General features: G+C 41.3%; 2 protein-coding genes across 5 annotated transcripts in view; one reads left to right on the forward strand and one right to left on the reverse strand.

The window, feature by feature from the left end:
• Positions 1–143: 143 nt before the first annotated feature.
• LOC121731985 (GATOR complex protein Iml1) overlaps positions 144–20,813 on the reverse strand; it is a 38,318-nt gene continuing 17,648 nt past the window's right edge. Inside the window, exons 12-26 of one of the 4 annotated variants that reach the window (XM_042121701.1) lie at positions 19,813–20,030; positions 19,194–19,381; positions 18,772–18,946; positions 18,026–18,223; positions 16,728–16,826; positions 14,058–14,101; positions 13,707–13,778; positions 13,241–13,439; positions 12,937–13,042; positions 11,665–11,883; positions 4,097–4,257; positions 3,342–3,510; positions 2,627–2,855; positions 820–919; positions 144–372 (exon numbers count right to left, since the gene is read on the reverse strand). In XM_042121701.1, the coding sequence (XP_041977635.1) occupies positions 172–372; positions 820–919; positions 2,627–2,855; positions 3,342–3,510; positions 4,097–4,257; positions 11,665–11,883; positions 12,937–13,042; positions 13,241–13,439; positions 13,707–13,778; positions 14,058–14,101; positions 16,728–16,826; positions 18,026–18,223; positions 18,772–18,946; positions 19,194–19,381; positions 19,813–20,030 (2,378 nt within the window). In that variant the 3' untranslated portion in view covers positions 144–171. Of the gene's footprint in view, positions 373–819; positions 920–2,626; positions 2,856–3,341; positions 3,511–4,096; positions 4,258–11,664; positions 11,884–12,936; positions 13,043–13,240; positions 13,440–13,706; positions 13,779–14,057; positions 14,102–14,933; positions 15,014–16,727; positions 16,827–18,025; positions 18,224–18,771; positions 18,947–19,193; positions 19,382–19,812; positions 20,031–20,813 lie in introns of all 4 variants that reach the window. The other 3 variants (XM_042121699.1, XM_042121703.1, XM_042121702.1) reach the window with 3 other exon arrangements.
• LOC121731986 lies at positions 4,734–6,903 on the forward strand. Its single transcript, XM_042121704.1, has one exon. The coding sequence runs from the start codon at positions 5,290–5,292 to the stop codon at positions 6,232–6,234; it is 945 nt and encodes a 314-aa protein (XP_041977638.1). The 5' UTR covers positions 4,734–5,289; the 3' UTR covers positions 6,235–6,903.

The following is a 20,813-nucleotide window of genomic DNA, read 5'->3' on the forward strand; positions in this document are numbered from 1 at the left end:
GATGCAAAATTATGTTCCTCCCATAGAATTAATAAAAAAATTTATAATAGAAATTTATTAACCAACATCTGATAAATTTATTTTCTTATCTAAGTATGTCTACATCAAACATGCATTTTAAGGGCATTTACAAACAAAACAACTTGGTAATAAATCCTTTATTAATAAATATTAACAACTAATGCCGATTGCTTTCTCTCTGAGCTCCCAGCACTGGTCCCAGAACTGGCTGAGCCGCTGCTCCTGGTTCGCACAGAAGTGTTTGAAGTCCCGCAACATTCTCATCTGGAAGCCCTCGTCCCCAGTAGCGGGGGTTTGGGAGAACTTCAACTTTTTCGATATCATGTGATTCCATGACCACAGGAAACCCATCTGTAAAGAATAGATGTCACAGTATAGAAAAATCGGCCCAGTGCGAGTCGGACTCGCTCGCGAAGGGTTCCGTACCGTTATAGAGCGAAAGTAAGCAAAAAATTGTGTTTTTTGTATGGGGGTCCCCCTTAAATATCTATTTCTTTATTAATTAATAATAAACAAACATAATTAAAGATTTTGTGAATACTTAAATTGCCTATCTCTTACCATTATTGTTTACAAGCAAACAAGAACAAAAAAATCACTTTTGTCGTATGAGAGCCCCCCTTAAATATTTGATTTATTTAATTTTTTGTATTTGTCGTTAAAGCGGCAACAGAAATATATGTACCTAAGTACATAATCTGTGAAAATTTCAACTCTTTAGCTATCACCGTTCTTGAGATACGGCCTGGAGACAGACAGACGAAAAGACTTCGAAACAGAACCCTCAAAATTACTGACCCGTCTGCTGCTGTCATAATCATCTTTATTCTTCCCGCTGACGCTCCTCGTGATGTACGCTTCGTGTGGACTTGGCACCACGTCTGAGATTACTGGATATCTAAAAATTCATGTTTATGTTTAACTATAAAAAAATTATAGGTTTTCTTATAATTCCAAACGTAGACTTACATCGACAGATAAACATTAAAAAAGTATTGAGTAACGCAGATTTTTTCTTTGATCTAGCTATAGAAATAGAATTATTATTTGACTGTAGGTGCCTAAAGCCCTAAAGTTAGCAGAAATCGATTCCAAAATGTTCGCATTTCTTCCTTAGCGTGAAATGTAGATGAGAGAATTGAGAAATAATGCCGACATTCAATGTCTGATCTCATTTAAAAAACAAATCCTGTGAACTGTGCGATATGAATCACTTTTTAATGGTTCTAAGAAGCTACAGATTTGGGTCAGCTGAAGGGCGCCGGCCACGGCGCGGGCGGTTCAACGTTCGGACTATCGAGTTTTCACGTGAACCAATCGATATGTTTATCGACAAAGCTTGAATAGCAAGATTATTGACCTTCTTCTATGAGCGATCGATGCCGGTGAATCATTTTTGAGCCTTATTGCTTAGTAAATAAGGCTTCAACCTATGCCTTCGACCATGCATTAAGCGGTCAGAAAATTGTGGTGTCATCTTCAGTCGTTTTCAAGCAATTTCAAGCTAACATAAAGCAGCGAGCTATGTGCTAAACTTTAGCACATAGTTATATTATTTTAAGTACCTACATATATATTTTATTGCTAGGATAAGTCGGTCGTTGGACCTTGCACAACATACGACATAATTTTTACAACATAAAACTACGCAAGAATTTACACGTTATCTGGCAATAAAACTAGGTGCAATGACCGTTATCGCAGCAGCCTATAAGGTCAAGGTGAGGTGATAAAAAACCGCGGTGTGAATTGTGATTCACAGACTAAAATAGATAACACGTCACGTTATCACAGTTTTATGCAAATATTTAATTATTACGTTTAATGCAAATATTTTTAATAATGTTTGTCCTGTTTGGGTAACAGCAATAAAGTACTTATCAATTTAAATTACCTAACTATATACTTTTGGCTCGTTCATAGTAAGTATTGTAAGTTTTCGGTTTAAAGATCTTTTTTGAAAGAAAAAAGAAAGAGTTTTATAATGCTAATTCTTATTAATAAGCCGAAAGGATTTTACAAAATGTGTATAGAAATTATGAAAGTAATTATTCTGGTCGGCTACTTTAATAAGGGAGCTCCCGGCTTGCACCAAATTGCTAGTTAATAGGATATTAATAAATAAAATCATGAGTCCCGGGACCTTTGGGTCCGAGAACCCGAGGCCAGAGAACAAATTATACTGTTCGATTTAGCGCAAACGGCAGGGTGACTTTGTATCTTGCGGCAGCAATTCAACAAGGGATTGACAGAAAATAGATCACTGCGTAAAATTGATCACTGCATTGCACTATTTATAACCGGTCACGGCAATTTTAAAGCTAAACTTCATGGATTCAAGTTAATTCCATGTACACTTTGGGAGTGTTCGACCGAAGGCAGCCCACAAGGACAAACTGCTCATCACATACTCTGGGAGTGCGATTTCTGGCATGAGGAAAGAACCGATATGCTAAACAGCCTCCAATGTGTCTCTAGGGTCGTATATTACAATGATCTCGTAGACAGCGCAAAAAATCAACCTGCGGATCACCATTCACCGATCTAAAAAAGTTGTTCTTAGTAGCAATTTTACTTCCTTATAAGCTCTGATAGTATCACTAACCTGTCAGCATTAATCAGCTTGTTCACCGGCTTAGTCCGTCCCTTCTGCTGGGTCTTGACAGTAGTCGGTATGAGTATGAACATATTCCCCGTGACGTGCACGTAAAGGTGGTCGCCGACGCCGGCCGCGTGCGAGGTGCTCTCTACGGTGCACTTGATGAACCCGAACCGACCCACTATGGCTTCTTGGAAGAGAAAGAGACGCTCCAGCCATGTCTCTTCGGGGAAACCTGCGGCATTAGAGATTAGGAACCATCCATAAAGTATGTCACACCTAATGAGGGGTCGACGAAGTGTGACATGGTGAGACAAGGAGGGGGGAGGGGTCCAAAGTTTTGTGACATTACATTTTAAATTTAAACGCCAAACCACTGAACCGATTTTTCTGAATTATGGTATGGAGATACTTTTAATTCCAGGAAATGACATAGGATAGGTACCTATCCTTCCTTTCATCCCGAAAAAGTGTCCGGTTCCCGCGTGATAAACTAATTTTGACGCAACGGAGTTAGCGGGCCCCTAGACGAGCAATTTCATTGTGCAATATCAGGTATTGCGGTAATATTATTGACCGTCTACTTCACCGTCTAGGGTTGATAATTATTATCGCGCGCCTTCAATCTTATTGTCAAATAAACTGTTCAATAAAATTGAAGCGCGATATTGCACAATACAATTGACCGTCTAGGGGCCGGCTAAGATAATATTTTGTTTACCTTCAAACAAGGCACTCTTGCCTCTCAACAGTGGTTCCTCATTGAGCGGCACGTATATCGGTCCCCGCAGCGGGTCGGACTTCTCAGTGAACGGCAGAGCTAGCGGGTCCGCAGGGATCGGGACCATCTGATGCCTGCAGGTTTGGGCTTTGCGCGCCCAGCCCACGATCTAGTCAAGAACTAACATTTTAACTGAGTGTTTTCAATATAATACTTAATTGTAAACAGATGCCTAAATTATCACTGGAACTTTTCAAAATAGTAAACGGATTTTAAGAGAAAACTGTTATTTTAGCTAGGAATTTAGGTGGTGTTGAATCCAACCCAAACGTTAATGATATCTCCCACATGTTTTTGTTTCGATGACGTTCGCCAGTTTCATTGAAACCAAGCCAAGTTACACAGAAGTAGTTTTTATAGTGCCCCAGTGTGTGCGCAGTACACAAGAGCACTCTCTATTCCTTTACTCTCATAACCCAGTGGGACGGAAGACCGACACGACTGGCGATAGATCAGGCGCAGGACCGACTTTTTACAAGCCCATCCGACGCATGATCATCTCACTTGTCAGACAATCAGATGATCAGCCTGCATTGTCCTAACCAAACTTGGAAATAACATGTTTCCAATGCGGGAATCGAACCCACGACCTCCGAGTCAAGAACCAGGCTCTATACCACTGGAGCATGACGGAGGCGTTTAAAAACAGACATCCAAACAGACATTATTATATCGAATAGTGATTTCGTCCTCACCAGCTCCGAAACAATATTGCCGCTGGCCACAGCCCACTGTATACACATCTCGTACGCCTGGTCCGGCCGGAAGGTGGCCTGGTAGCGCGCGTGGCCCCACTCTATGCGGTCGCTCTTGTTGCTCACGTCTATGTCGAGGTGCGTGTTCTTGTATAGGGGCACTGAAAGGGAACATACACTGTAGAGGACTATGGAACCAAGTATAATTTAAAACTGGGGAGCGTGCAGCAGCTAAAGATGTCAAGTGGGTAAATAATAATAACAACTCCCACACCGTTGTCGGTACGGTGGCCGGTTTCATTGAAACCAGGCCAGTTACATAGGAGTAATTTTATAGTGCCCAAGTGTTTGCCCAGTACACAAGAGCACTATCTATTTATTTTTCTCTCATAAGCCAGTGGGACGGAAGACCGACACGACTGGCGAGAGATCAGGCGCAGGACCGACTTTTTACATGCCCATCCGACGCATGATTCATTCTACTTGTCAGACAATCAGGTGATCAGCCTGCATTGTCTAACTAAACTTGGAAATAACATGTTTCCAACGCGGGAATCGAACCAACGACGTCCGAGTCAAGAGACACGCTCTTAACCACTGACCACGGAGGCGTTCAAATAATAATACTATTTGTGGCGAGTCGTCGTGCAAGTTGCAAGGCAAGTTGCAACTTGCATGTAAACGCAGCACCAAAATCACGCCACGTGACGTCACACTCACCTGATTTCGGGGGATGCCAATACGCATTGCGTTAGCTCCGCCCACTTCGTTATGGCCGCTTACTATCGATCGCCTATTTGTCTACGCGTAGGGCCGCCATGTCTTAGCACCCCCGCTCCAACACAGGAACGGCCAAGTGGGAGTCGTTATTATTATTAATTATTTTTTTGTATAAATAGCCGAATTTGAAAATGTATTAGGACATTCGCTTTTTAGGGTTCGTTAATTAATTTTGTGTCCGTTAATAGCGAATAAATCGAAGTGTTTGTTTTGGCATCTTTTATTTAAAATTTAAATCAGTAATTTAGAGTTTTGGCAGTTTTCCTAAAAGTAATTTAAATTGAAGTAAATAGTTTATTTCTATTAAATTAATATTATCGTAAGTAGCTAGGTAGCTCCTAGCTGCTTCACTGGTGACCCCTGACTGCACACGCCCCTTCGGTTCATCATCAGCATCAGCCCAGGTGACCTAAATGGCGGACCAAGGTAGGACACTTCCGGCTGCACCAACCGCTGCACCAGCCGCTGCACCTGCCGCTGCACCAGCCTCCGCGCCTGCCACTGAACCTGCACCTGCCAAGGACGTGCTGCAAGAAGCATGCCGTGTTGGAGTACGGACACCTACTTTCAACTCAGAAGACCCTATGCTATGGTTTGCACAGTTGGAAGGTCAGTTTGTTTTGTCTAATATTACTGCAGACACCACCAAGTTCTACTTCGTCCTGTCTCAACTGGACCCCCAGCATACCATGGCAGTTCGGGACCTGGTCGTTTCTCCACCAGCTTCAGGCAAGTACGAGAAGCTGAAGACCGAGCTGATCAAGAGACTGTCAGCATCACAGGAGCGGAAGTTGAAGCAGTTCGTCTTGCATGAGGAGTTGGGCGATAGAAAACCCTCACAGTTTCTCCGCTACCTGCAGCAACTGGCCGGTCCCACCGTACCTGAGGATCTCATACGTACGATATGGTCCAGTAGACTACCAACCAACTTGCAAACCGTAGTCGCATCGCAGGTGAATATGAGCCTCGAGAACGTAGCTGAATTGGCGGACAGGATCAACGACATCGTGACAGTGAACGGGCAAGTAGCTGGCGCCAGTGCACCCCCGATGCCCCCGATGGTTGATTTTTCACCTGCTTCGACTTCTACCCATCAATCCATCGAAATGTTGACCCGGACAGTAGCCGACTTGAGCAGGAGGTTGGAGACAATGAGCATGGAGCTCCGTGAACGCCATCGCTCCCGATCCAGAGGTCCATGGAGATCCCGTTTTCGTTCCCGCTCTCGTTCCCAGTCCAGAGATCGCTCCTTCTGCTGGTACCACCACCGGTTCGGCGACCGGGCTCTAAAATGTATTCAACCCTGCACCTACAAGAAGAAGCCTGGTAACTCGGGAAACACCATGGGCAGCCATTAGTGGCGGCGAACGACTGCCTAGCTATTTCGAGCCGCCTGTTCATCACGGATCGCAAAACTAAGGTACAATACTTAGTAGATACGGGTTCAGACCTGTGTGTATTTCCGCGATCCGCTGTACGGGAGCCACGCATCAAGACTAAGTACGAGCTGTTCGCTGCAAATGGAACAGTTATCGCCACATATGGTTATTTGCCGCTTACTTTAGACTTAGGCCTGCGTCGCGCATTCACTTGGCGATTTATAGTTGCAGACGTCTCCAAGCCCATCATCGGCGTCGATTTCCTAGGTTTCTACAACCTACTTGTCGACTGCCGCAACCAACGCTTAATCGACGGTGTCACATCAATTGCAGTTGCCGCGCCTCGTCTCAAGGCTGCTGAGAATATTTCATCAGTCCGCACAACCCTGGAGAATACGGACTACGATAGACTGCTGAGAGAGTTCCCCGAGATTACTCGCCCTGCTGGTAGACCAGGTACTCCTAAGCACACTACAGTGCATCATATTCGCACTACTCCAGGTCCACCAACGTCCAGCCGCCCCCGTCGTCTCGATCCTGCGCGGATGAAAATCGCAAAACAGGAATTCGACGAGATGCTGCTGAGTGGTACAGCGCGCAGATCAGAGAGCGCTTGGTCTTCGCCTCTTCACCTAGTCCGCAAGAAGGATGACAGCTGGAGACCCTGTGGGGACTACAGAGCGCTGAACGCTCGCACAGTTCCTGACAGATACCCCATCAGGCACGTTCAGGATTTCGCTGACCAGCTAGTAGGTAGCACCATGTTTTCCACCGTGGACTTGATCAAGGCCTACAACCAGATTCCTGTTGCTGAAGAGGATATACCCAAGACTGCGATCACCACACCCTTCGGATTATACGAATTCCCGTATATGACATTCGGGCTTCGTAACGCTGCACAGACCTTCCAGCGTTTCATGGACGAGGTTCTCCGAGGGTTAGACTTTTGCTACGGGTACCTTGATGATATTCTGGTCTTCAGCCGTGATGATGAGGAGCATCAGGAGCACTTAAAGACTCTTTTCGGAAGGCTAGCAGAGTACGGAGTTCTGATCAACACCAACAAATGTAATTTCGGTCAGTCTGAGGTGAAGTTTCTGGGTTACACAGTTTCTGCCGCAGGTATTCGACCTCTCGAGTCCAAAGTGCAAGCAATTCTGGACTTCCCAGCACCCAAGACAATTAAGGATTTAAGGCGCTTCCTGGGAATGATCAATTTCTATCGTCGCTTTTTACCTTTCGCAGCTTCCTTGCAGGCACCCCTCAACAACCTTTTGACAGGACCGAAAGTCAAAGGTTCTCATCCAGTCACCATGTCGCCGGAGCTGCAAGAAGCTTTTAATAAATGTAAGCAGAGTCTTTCACAGGCAGTACTTTTGGTTCACCCAGACCCTCAGGCCGAGCTTGCAATCCAGACCGATGCTTCTGACTCAGCGATCGGAGCTGTTCTGCAGCAGAGGAAGGATCAAGACTGGCAGCCGCTCGCTTTCTTCTCCAGGAAGCTCAGACCTTCTCAGAGGAAGTACAGCCCTTATGATCGAGAGCTCCTGGCTATTTACGAAGCGATCAGGTATTTCCGATACATGGTTGAAGCAAGGACCTTCTCGGTGATTACAGACCACAAGCCACTGACATTTGCTTTTGCCTCACCTAGAGAGAACTGTTCTCCTCGTCAGTTCCGTTATCTGGACTTCATCAGCCAGTTCACTACTGACATCAGATTTGTGGCTGGTAAGGACAACGTTGTAGCCGATACCTTGTCACGCATTAATGAAGTTTGTTTGCCCCTAGATTACCATTCCCTGGCCCGCGAACAAGCAACGGACTCTGAGTTGCAAGATTTGCTCCAGAATGGCACGAGTCTCAAGTTGGAGAAACTGAGGATACCAGAGTCAGGTGTCGAGGTATATTGCGACACCGCTGCAGGTACACGACCTTTTATAACAAAATCTTTTCGCAGGCAAGTTTTTGACTCTCTTCATGGCCTGAGCCATCCAGGCGTGAAGGGAACAGTCCGCCTTGTAACAGAGAGGTTCGTCTGGCCTGGAATACGCAGGGAATGTCGACAGTGGGCTAAGGAGTGTCAAGCATGCCAGAGAAGCAAAGTGACGAGGCATACGACAGCTCCTTTGTCAGCATTTAAGACTCCATCAGCACGCTTTCGCCACATCCACCTTGATATTATTGGTCCCTTACCTTTGTCTTCTGGCTTCAGGTACTGCCTCACAGTCGTCGATCGTGTCACCCGTTGGCCTGAGGCGTACCCGCTCCAGGACATCACTGCTGAGACCTGCGCAGCCGCCCTAACCTCTGGGTGGATCGCGCGGTTCGGCTGCCCTGAGCACATCACCACGGACCGCGGCAGGCAGTTCGAGTCCCACACCTTCAAGGAACTCGCCGCCCTGGTCGGGGCCTCTCATCACCTGACCACCTCTTACCATCCCGCTGCCAACGGCCTGGTTGAGCGTTTGCATCGCCAGCTCAAGGCCGCCATCACCTGCCACGCCACTACGAGCTGGACCGAGGTGCTGCCCTGGGTGCTCCTTGGCATCCGCAGCGCGTGGAAAGAAGACCTTCAGGCATCGGCAGCAGAACTAGTCTTCGGTGAACCGCTACGTCTACCTGGCCAGTTCTTCACTTCCACTGTCAACGAGCCGGTAGACATGAGCAGCTTGGTGAGCAGACTTCGTTCCCACATGCAGAAGCTGGCACCTCAACCCACGTCTTGGCACACTAGTTCCAGTCGACCCTTCTATGTGCCAAAAGACCTGGACAAGGCATCGCACGTCTTCCTCCGCCAGGGGCCTGCACGAAGACCACTTGAAGCCCCGTACCTTGGACCATACAAGGTGCTCCAGCGAGACAAGAAGACGTTGGACTTGGAGATTAAAGGGAAGACGCAGAAGGTCACGATAGACCGCGTGAAACCAGCTTTCGTCGCGAGAGAGACGGCTTCATCAAACCAGGACAGTCCACCAGCCGAAGATCAGACTGCGGTCAAGAAGACGAGGAGTGGACGCAAGGTCCGGTTTCCCGATTTCTTCCGCCCGTAGTCACGGTCTCAGCGGGGGAGTAGTGTGGCGAGTCGTCGTGCAAGTTGCAAGGCAAGTTGCAACTTGCATGTAAACGCAGCACCAAAATCACGCCACGTGACGTCACACTCACCTGATTTCGGGGGATGCCAATACGCATTGCGTTAGCTCCGCCCACTTCGTTATGGCCGCTTACTATCGATCGCCTATTTGTCTACGCGTAGGGCCGCCATGTCTTAGCACCCCCGCTCCAACACAGGAACGGCCAAGTGGGAGTCGTTATTATTATTAATTATTTTTTTGTATAAATAGCCGAATTTGAAAATGTATTAGGACATTCGCTTTTTAGGGTTCGTTAATTAATTTTGTGTCCGTTAATAGCGAATAAATCGAAGTGTTTGTTTTGGCATCTTTTATTTAAAATTTAAATCAGTAATTTAGAGTTTTGGCAGTTTTCCTAAAAGTAATTTAAATTGAAGTAAATAGTTTATTTCTATTAAATTAATATTATCGTAAGTAGCTAGGTAGCTCCTAGCTGCTTCAATATAAGTAATTATGTTTGCGCTAATAGGCCTTACTTTGTTCGTATTAAAAGAACGTGTAGGAACGTGTAGGATAGCGGGATGTCTCGAGTAAATACTTAATCAATTAAGTATAATGAGAATGAGACTGGGCACAGAATTCCATACAAAATTTGATATTTTATGTAAAGTTTACTGCCTCTATTCGCCGTTTAGACTTTACAAGTTTCGGATTGCCCACAGTTCGCCACAACGATAACTATAAAACTGACGGTTGTACATGATAGAAAGATGTTTTAAAATAATCATATGGGAGATCGCAGACTCGATCACACAAAAAGGGTGCCGTCTGCGATCTCCCTAACAAAAATAATAATTAGCAAATATTTTTATTGCGCAATAATTGTTAATCGTATACCTTTATAGGTATACGATTAACAAATTTTTCGACGATCAAAAATTAAGTCAAAATAAATGAAAGTGCAGTATAGCAGACATATGTATTAATATAACTCATACAACACTCTAGTTTATATACATCGACATTAGAGTTTCAAAGTAGCAAACCACGGGTGTCCGTGTCCTGACCTACTTTTGTACAATCGCGTTCACGGACGCTCTATTTTCATAGAAATATATGTCGATTACAGTCGTTTATTGCGTTTCTCGATACACATAAAGTCCTTTGTCCTAGAATGTTTTGATCGTGGCAAGAGTAATTAATTTTTTACTAGATTTTTTTTATCACGCGGGAACCGTACTTTCGAGAATAAAACTACCTATAAGATAATATTTTGTGTCATGTCATTTTCAGGAACACAAAATATTATCTTCATACCGAACTTCAGGTATCAGGTAACAAACAGACCAACACGCAGACAGACAGACACATACATATAATATGGATTTATTGGCAAGCGCTCACCATTTTATAGACTAGTTGATACATTTAATAAAAACTTTGTCTCCGTAGACATTTTTAACGATAAGATATTAAAATAGGTATAAGAAAGAGATCTTTAAACTTTTGCCAAAATACACCCAAGACACCGATTATATTTCCTGAGTTTCGATGGCAACATATTTTAATTTTTCTTTCTTTTATCTAAAAATAAGTAATGATTGAATATATTTGTTACATTACACAGTTGACAGTATACTTACCTAGTGCATCCAAAGCCTACTGTAAATTGTTGCTATATTAAGTATTGTTTTATTCTTAAAATAATAATACGTATACTGTTGGTTGAACCAAATAAACTTAAAAAATAATGTATAAGATGTGATAGGTATTATGATTTTTAGGGTTCCGTACCTAAAGGGTGAAAACGGGACCCTATTCATGAGACTTCGATGTCTGTCTGTCCGTCTGTCTGTCTCCAGGCTGTATCTCAAGAACCGTTATAGCTAGAGTTTTGAAATTTTCACAGATTGTGTATATCTGTTGCCGCTATAACAACAAATACTAAAAACAAAATAAAATTAATATTTAAAGGGGGCTCCCATACAACAAACGTGCTCGTGCTCGATATCAATAATGGCAACAGGTAGGCACTTGATATTTTCACAAAGACCTTAATTATATGTCTACTTCAATATTTAAGAATTATATTAAAATAAAATAAAAAATTAAGGGGGGCATCCCATACAAAAACACAATTTTTTGCCTATTTTTCCTCTATAACGGTAGTCGGTACGGAACCCTTCGTGCGCGCGTTTTTTGCAGTACTTTTCCCTGACAGCCAAACACAACTGCTGCTACTTTCACAGTGAACTCTATATTATAAGGAACACGTACACACCCTAAAGTATTAAAATTATCACTCAGTTTAGTTACACCCAGTATTTATACTCACTATCATCACTCCCATGATGCTGCATATAACTAGGATCTATGTTATCACAGAGGAACGCGGGTATGCTCCGCCAGTCGGCGGTGGGGGCGCACCCCACTATGTCCATCCCCCCCGAACTCTCCTCCAAAAGGGGGGAGCGCTCCCCCAACACCTCCACTTCCATCCACTCGTTCTCGAAACTCTGCAAGTCTCCGAGGGGTTTCACGTAGTCGTGGAGTTCTGGAACGAGAGAGAATATAGAAAATTCTAGAATAACTTTTAGCAATGTGTTTTCTTATATTATGTATGTGTCGCAGCCAACTTGTTAAAATAGCCGTTCAATCAAACAGTTAGCCCTTTGACTGAACACGTTTGACGTCATTCAATCACACGGCTATATGTCTTTTAGCCGACTTGTGGACTGCAACGTTCAACACTACAGCTAGACGACGCTTAGCTAACTGGTTAAATGGCAAATTAACTAAGCTGACCATTAGTTTAGTGTTATTATTACACAAGCGCAATGATAATTAGCAGAATAAATTGTATTCTAACTCATTTTGAAAACAATAATTACAATTAATACCTTGGTGATGCATTTCACAATCCCGTAATTTCTCCTCGAATATATTTTGTTAAAATTTTGAAACACTCGTATGTGCCCCCTATATTTTCTGTCACTTTAATAACACTTGTAACGTATATTTACGAAAAATATCCTAATACAATCACAAAACACCGGCTAGTTGACGCCATATTGTAAACAAAACGCACCTAGCGCGGCGGTGGTGAGCGCTGAACTAATTCAATCAAACGGCTTCTTTTGCATCAGCTGTAGTGTTGAACGTTTCGAGCGACTGAAATATTCAATTAAAAAGCTAGCCGTGAGATTGAATGGCATTGTTCAGTCAAGGGGCTAGCTGTTTGATTAAACGGCTATTTTAATCAGTTGGCTGCGCAATATGTATAACATTTGCAAATCAATTATAAATAATTTTGTGTATTCGTAAACGTAATGTTAATATGTTATAGCGTAATTGAGATAATTTAGGGCATAAAATATATCAGTGTCCAGGTTGTAGGAATTAATTAGCCTTATTAAAAAGTGAACATATATAAACAGTTGAAATTCTTAAAAAAGTTGATTAGTTTTCTTCGCAATAATGATGCTGGTTTGCGTTTCAGTGGCGCAGATTTTCCTACCTCATCCTGATGGATAACTAATAACTTGATAGGTCCTGATGGACCTAACGTGGAGAAGGACTATAGGATAATAATATGTAAAATTCTTGCCTTTATCTTTCTTCTGTGGTAGTATGTGATACATGTAGTAGCCGACGACATAGCGTTTTAGGGTATCACCCGACGCGTGGCATATCATTTTCTCTTGTAAAAGTTTCTGCAAACAAGTATCAAATTAAATTTATATGTATTTTGAGTTGTAGTACAATTAATATATTATTAACTTAAATATAAACACAGGTTTTGGGTTACAACCATTCAATGATATTAAAGATAACATTTTATAATGATATGATGAAATACTAAATAATTGTATAATGTGATACGTTTTTTTATTTTTATTTTGTAGCTTTACCTCCATGATGCTAGTTGCTTTTTCATACGTCATATTTTCCATATTCGCCTGAAGCCACTGTATGGCGTAAACAGACACAAAAGTGTGCGAAGGAAGACTGACAGTTTGCTGTAGGAATCCCACGCCAAGTGTGGGATGTCGCATTCGCTCTATAATTTCAGCTAACGACGCATTTGCTTTTAACTTTGGTTCTATTACCCTGAAAAAAAAGTTGTGATATACGTTTGACGCATAGATACGCAAAGTACACAACGTGCACGCACTTTGCGTATGCGGTATCTACGTGTCGTCGTAGAATGCAAGAAACGTTCACAAAAGCAAATAATAGCAGAGTAGACGATTACTTGAAAGCCTGTTCACACTATTCAATGTCTTTTACCACTTACATTGAAATAGTCATTTGAAAAAATATATTTAAATAATGTTTTTTAGTACTAATACTCAAAATTTAATATGTAACAATTACCCATCATCATAACCATCATCCATTTCTCCCGTTTGCGACTGAGTTCGCTCCAGAACAGTCTTTGCGACAGCCCTGAAAAATTATGCGAGAAATATTTTTGTAAGAATACGTTCTGTGAATACCTAAGGTTGAATATTAAAAAATGCTGAAGCACTTCAAGCAGTCTAGTAATGATGCAGGAAAATAAATGTTTTTAAATGATCGTAAATAAAAATTACCAGATAAAAATGCCACCCAAATATGAAACGTACCCGGTACCACCCAATACTGACATATTTTGTTTATTTCACAAATTTTTATCCAGTAATTTTCAGTTTGTTATGTTAAATGAGATACTAGTAAATTACTTACTTGACCCCTTGGCAAGAATACAGTGACTTAGAAGGTGATAGTTGCTGCAATGAAACATTCAAAAAAGGATAAGAAAACAAGCTATTGAAGTCTATTCAAGCGGCGAGAGAAATCAAAGAGTGGAAATAATCTTCTCCAGAAATAAATAGACTACATAGATACATAATAAATAACAATATATAGATTTAATAGATTAGTCAGAGGATAGCCTAAACCTGTGATGCATGTTATGCTGGTGATTTGCAAAAGCACTGCCATGCCAATAGCGAAATCTACAGATTAATAACACCGTAAGCGAAACACAGATAGCATTATATCAATGATTTGTAGTACATTGTGCAAATACAATTAGAAATATTACGACATAAAAAATAAATATTGTGTTTTTGCACATTGCATGAAATAAATTTTTCATAACTTCTTAGTTGGGTAACAGAAAAGATTAATGTGATTGTTAAATCAGACATTAACTTTTTGAAGTTATCGATGTAGAATGTAGATAGATAATTACAGTAATCTGTGCAATCCATATTGTATTTTACAAAGACTGAAAAATTTATTTGAAACTTCTATCCCAGATACATTTCTAGACAATACTCTGATTTATGAATAACATTTTCTGAACTTTATATCCTCCCTTTCTTTTCTGTCACACAGGCTCACTTATGCTAGTAGTTTTTCGTTATTTAAAAAACATGATATCTCAGTTATCTCACGTTTTGGATTGAAATTTTCAGAAGCGACTATAAAATACTATTGTAAGAAATTTTGTAAATCACCTTTAGGCCAGGGGAAGAACAGACGAGATGATTTTAGCTAGTCAATAAATCAGAGTATAGTCTCACAAAGATCCGCACATATAGTACGGGTACTGACATATCGATCCGGAGGCGCGGCCGGTCCGGCAGGCGAGTGCTGCCGATCCGCTCCCTGAACGGCGAGCTGCTCGACCCGCCCTGCCACACGACACTCGTATACATGTGTGTTCACACGCACAAGCGCAAAACAGCCTAATATTAGTTATCTGAGCACTCTGTCGTGTTGTAGCGGTTGATAGTGGAACTAAAATGCGTGCGTGTACAGCATGCCACGCCTACCATGCACGCAGCATAGTAGGGCGTGGCATACAAAAATTTTCTGTAAAATTCTTGACGATAACTACGTACTCAAACGACACTACGCATATTTTATATTTTGCTTTTGAGGATTTTGTTTGCAAATTTTCTAACGAATGCTATAATGGTTGTTGAAATTCTATTTGCACCTGGTGGCGCGATGTAGCCTTCGGGTCTATCGTGTCCTACTATCATAAGTCAAGATATAGCTGTTGTGTGTCACGATAATCTGTTTATTTGACACGATAGATCCGAAGGCTATTTAATACGTCGCGGCACCTGGAGGCAAATAGAAAATTTGCAACGAAATTAGCGAAACTAAAATATAAAATGTGCGCAGTTCAGTATATCTAAGAACTCCACACAAAAGAAAATTTCGAATGCCACGCCCCACCATGCTGCGTGCTGCGTGCATGGTAGGCGTGGTGTGCTGCGTATACGCACGCATTTTAGTTCCACGGATAACCGCTAGAATCACTATTGACATGAAGTTAATAAAAATACAGGCTGTTTTGAGCTTGTCTACTACAATACATGATTTTAAAAATACCAAGGTTAGACTAATTTGTTTTGGTGTTTTTAAAACGGCACAGTTATGACAATATTGGTGAATTCATTTTAAGGCAAACTGATATTTCCGTTATATAAGAAACTTATGAATTATAATGTATTATTTTTTACTTTTTAATGAAGACTTTGCCTTGAAACAAAAACACCGTGGTACTTATATTTACAGTAATTGCAAGGACGCAGTCACTAAATATATTGAAGCCAGCAAACTTAATATAGTGCGGACCGTGCATATAAAATAAGCTGTGCTGAACATTCTGACAATTTGTACTGTGTATTAGTATCTACATTTTGTTTATGGTTTCTACTTGTTTTATTTTGTACGCGTAAACCCAATGTACTGTGCGTTGTTAAAGTTAGTTCTACGTTTATTAGCGATCGTTACTGGCTATAACAATTTGTCTCTATTACAGTTATTTCCTAAAAAAATAAAAATGCAAATTATATAAAAACTCGCAAATAAGGCATAAAACTTAGCTTTTTTAGATATTTTTGGGGAAAATTCGACCAAACAAGATAATTTTAAAGTAAGTAAATATAATTTATAATTACACTATGGTGAATGAATCTAATTTGGTCGAATGCTAAATATGTTACCGCTACTTTTTACCGACCGCGATATATTTTATTCCGACATAGTTATCTCAAAAGTATCTATCTTTTATTGATATTTGCTCGCTATTTTTGTGTATAAATTAATCATTCTATCTTAACTTAAGCTTATATACCTACACTTGTCTAAATCTTAAATGCCTACTTCGAATCTTAACTTGCCTCTAAATTTAACCCATGAAAATAATCTTTCCCGACTTATAATAAAGAGAAATTTCCTTACTAATAAAAAAAGTTACACAAAAATATATACAACGTTTTGTCCTTGTCTTTCAAGCGTCTCTTTCACACACACATACACTACATACAGACAACATTGTATCTAGTGTAAATATTTTCACTAGTAGGGGACGTATTGTTATGGGCTAGGTACCTGTGTTTTCGTGAGTATGGAGGTGGAGTGGCGGCGCCTAGTGAGCGCCGAGTCCGCCGCGCCGCCGCCCCCCACGCCGCACACCACGCCCCCCGCCACCTGCATCACGCTACACTATGCCCTCCTATTCTCTTGTTCTGGTAGCTGGACTTATTTTGACAACCATGATAGGTACATTATGATGCTACTAATCTCGGTAGGACCCGCTTTAACACCCCTAGTACCTAGATTATGATATTGCTAAATAATTTTGGAACGAAGTTCCTTATGGCGCGTTCGGCGTTGCGAAAGGAGGCTAGACGGAACTACACTTGACCTCGACACTTTTTTATTAGTACCTGCCTATTAGGGGCAGAAGGCGATCATAGTATCCCTGTGCGTCAACTAGATGGTGTTTTTGAGAATAAACAGCGACATCTACCGGACGTTTAAAAAACACCCTCCTGCACTTTTGTCAACCTAGTAGTTGACTTTCTGCAGTTTACGGTACGCGTAGACCAATTAAACTATAGATTTAATGAGCATACTATTTCACTATTTATGCTCAAATATTATATTAAACCCTCATATTTATTTTTGTGCAAAGGATATTTTTATTATTTACAATTTTGAATTTTCATAGAAGATTTACGCTAAATTTATATTATTACCAATATTATGTACAGTTGGTCCATGTAGCTGTAATTCAAAATTTATTATCTGTCGCCTCCGTTTGAGTAGACAGTCAATATTTAGATCGAAAGTCCAAAAAGTAGAGGCTTTTATTTTTTTATTAAGTATAGAATATCGAAATATGGAAGGAATGAACGTTTAAATATTAAAAGCAAATTAGATTGAAGACAATTGCATGCAACACTCAAACAGGAAACTATGCAAGAGGCGAAAGGTACACTGCTATGCAAACTAAAGATTTGTATCAAAATGCATTTTACTGTATAATACGGTCGTTAAAAAAATACTACCGCTTAAAAGGTATCGCTAACAATAGAATTACATAGTTTCATAGATAGAGGGTAGAATAAAAAAAAAAAATTCTTAGCGACCGCATTACGGTCAGGCAATTTTGACTTGCAATTTCATGTTTGAGTCTAATTAATATTGTGCAAAATTAGTAACGGATTACTAAATATATTACATGTTCAAACTTGTGCAATCTAAGCATGCATGCTAAGTGTAATGCAAATCATGCATACATCGATAATATACATGTATTTTTCGGATATAATATATAGATTATACATTTGGGGGTATTTTTAACCCCCGACAAAAAAGAGGGGTGTTATATTTGTAGTGCTTACCCGCTGCTTGTTAGGTCTTTTTACTTTATTGAAGTAGGATTCTGTCATTTTGAGGAATCCTTCGGTGAGGTTGTCCAAGTCCTGTCTGGTCGGGGTGAGGTAGATGTCGCAGTGCGTGGTCTCGTCTTCGAGTATCTGTTTGGTTGCCGGGTTGTTGAGAGGCAGAAGTAGCGTGCGGAACCGCCAATATTTCGATGACTGAAATTAAATAATTTGCAAGTAAATATAACCGCTTTGTAATAAGCGTTCACTCTAGCGCATAATATGAATAGAGGGACTTGAATACCGGGCGCCAGTAGGCCTACTACGAAACCGTTTTGAGACTCAAACAATCGGACGAGAATGCCGCGTCCTGCTCTAACAACGTCATTTCACGTTCGTTAGAGTTGGACGCGGCATTCTCGTACGATTGTTTGAGTCTCAAAACGGTTTCGTGGTACGGCCCCAGTTTCGAGCGTCGCTACTTGTCTCTGTTACGACGAAGTTTTCAGACGCAAGATATTATTAGAACTTCTACGAGCTACGAACTATTAAGTTTGTATGGCGCGTCCGATTCGATCGAAGTCGGTAACTCCAAAGGCACGGCTCCGCGCGACTCGAGCAGCTCGTGATATTGATGCGTGATGAGAACGGGTAGCGCGGACTCACCTGTTGGCTCGTGCTCGCTCGTACAAATCGGACGCGGCACGCCTCGTATATTACGCGCCGTGAGAAGCCAGCATGATAATATAGCTACAGTTACTGACCTCTACAAGCGCGAAGTCGGTGTCGCCGCGCGTACAGATGTAGTGGTCCATGTAATTCCAGTTATAATTCTCTAATTTCTCTGTGGTGAAGGATACCCATGACACCTCGTAGGTATCGTGGTACGGCGCGTGGAACCGGTACCGGTAGTGGATGTTGAACGGGGGGTAAGGATGTCTGAAAGGTACCATAAATAATCACCCAGAAATACCTTAAAAATTTCTTTCTCTTTCTCGCAAAACGAAATTTAGTATGGACTTATGTATGCAATGCCGGTGATATGACGGTACAGTTACACATTGGATCTATCTCTCTAACTAAGTACTTAAAAGAGTTATAACTTTGTTATTTTTTTTAATAATAAGAACACACAGTTTCTAAATAAAAGTATATTTAAATTAAAAAGTGCACATTATCTATTTACCTCGGTCTATATCTTGTGACAGTGATGGTAGAGCCCACTAGTGTCAGTTTGTGGAAGACTCGTCCTATCGACAGTAAGTAGCATTTGGCGGGCACGGGCGCGGTGGTGGGCGCGACGCGCGACGGCGGCGCGTGCGTACCGGGCGTCGTCACCGCTGACTCGTTCACGCCCACTATTAGTTGGAAACCCTGGAATTTTTAATGTTTTGTGATAACTTTTTGCAAAACTAAATACATATTATAATATAAACCGACATTTTAACTTTTAACACTACGCGTTAGTAGTTTAAATCCTAATATAGGACTTTATTAGAAAATAAATACAACTAAGTAAGGTACTTAGTTGTATTTATTTTCTCCTCCTGATTACTTTATTTAATACAAGGACAGGGACTCGAATCTCTTGATACTTCTTGTAATTGTTCTTTAATCGTAAAGGTTTACATTGATTCGGGATTTGGGGACGGAGTACACGGTCCTCTGACAGAGACCACCGAGCACTATAGCTGTTAAAATACGTCAATAAAAGTAGATGCCACAAAGCAAAGTATCCCACTTGACTTAACCCTGTCACTAAAAATATTTAATGTTATTTCAAGTTTTTTTTCATATTTCCTTACCTGCGCCAATCTCTGCGAAACCAGCTCCTTGAAAACTTCATTGGTCTTCAACGGTTCCTTATAAATGGCTCTGTTCCTCGCGAAGTCAGCGTTTACGTCGTCAGGCAACAGATTGTAGTCCGACACCAAATAGTCGTTCTGCAGTGACCTCTTGTCGGGGAAATAGTCCGTAGTTATCGGCAGACAGGCCGGTATAGTCAGGGACTTCCAATCGACACCTAGTTATTGAAATAAATACATTGATTCATAACTGTTGCTGTGGTTGGATGATACATTGGTAAATTGAAATATAGACTATAGTCAATAAAGTGAAAATTCGCATTTAAAATCGCGTGAAATTGCGCAAAATTCGACAAACGTCAATTTATTTAAGCGAGCTAGAATAAAAGGACTAGGCTCTGATATTGATGACACTATATTATAGTGTCATCAATATCAGAGCGAGGTCAAATTGCTCCTCTGCGTTGCGGTACGTCGCCGCAAAGGCGACACTACAAAGTTTCACTTATACATTTCGTCTACGCGATGTTTTTAAGGAATTAAGTGGAGGGAGAAAGAAGACGCACATGGGCGTACCCAGGTAGGGGCAGCTGAAGGAAGATAAAATAAACTCATTTTTTTTTAATTTATTTATTTAACTCAGGCATATTGGCCCATATTATAAACTAGCTGTTGTCCGCGACTTCATCCGCGTGGACTTCACTATATAGGTTACGTCACTGCATAGATAAAGTACTGAGTTATTTAATAACGTAGAAAAGAACTTTTGAGCAAGCGTCAGCGCGAAGTAGGAGACGCACGGCATCATCTCATATGAATTTTTGGAACTTAATTTGAACAAATTTACGCATTTTCACCCCCTTACAACCCTTTTTTCCAGTAAAAAAGTAGCCTATGTCCTTTCTCAGGCTTTAGACTATCTGTATACAAAATTTCATTACAATCGGTTCGGTAGTTTTGGCGTGTAAGCGAGACAGACAGAGATACTTTCGCATTTATAA

The sequence above is a fragment of the Aricia agestis genome, chromosome 11 (assembly GCF_905147365.1).
Source record: "Aricia agestis chromosome 11, ilAriAges1.1, whole genome shotgun sequence".
NCBI classification, from domain to species: domain Eukaryota; kingdom Metazoa; phylum Arthropoda; class Insecta; order Lepidoptera; family Lycaenidae; genus Aricia; species Aricia agestis.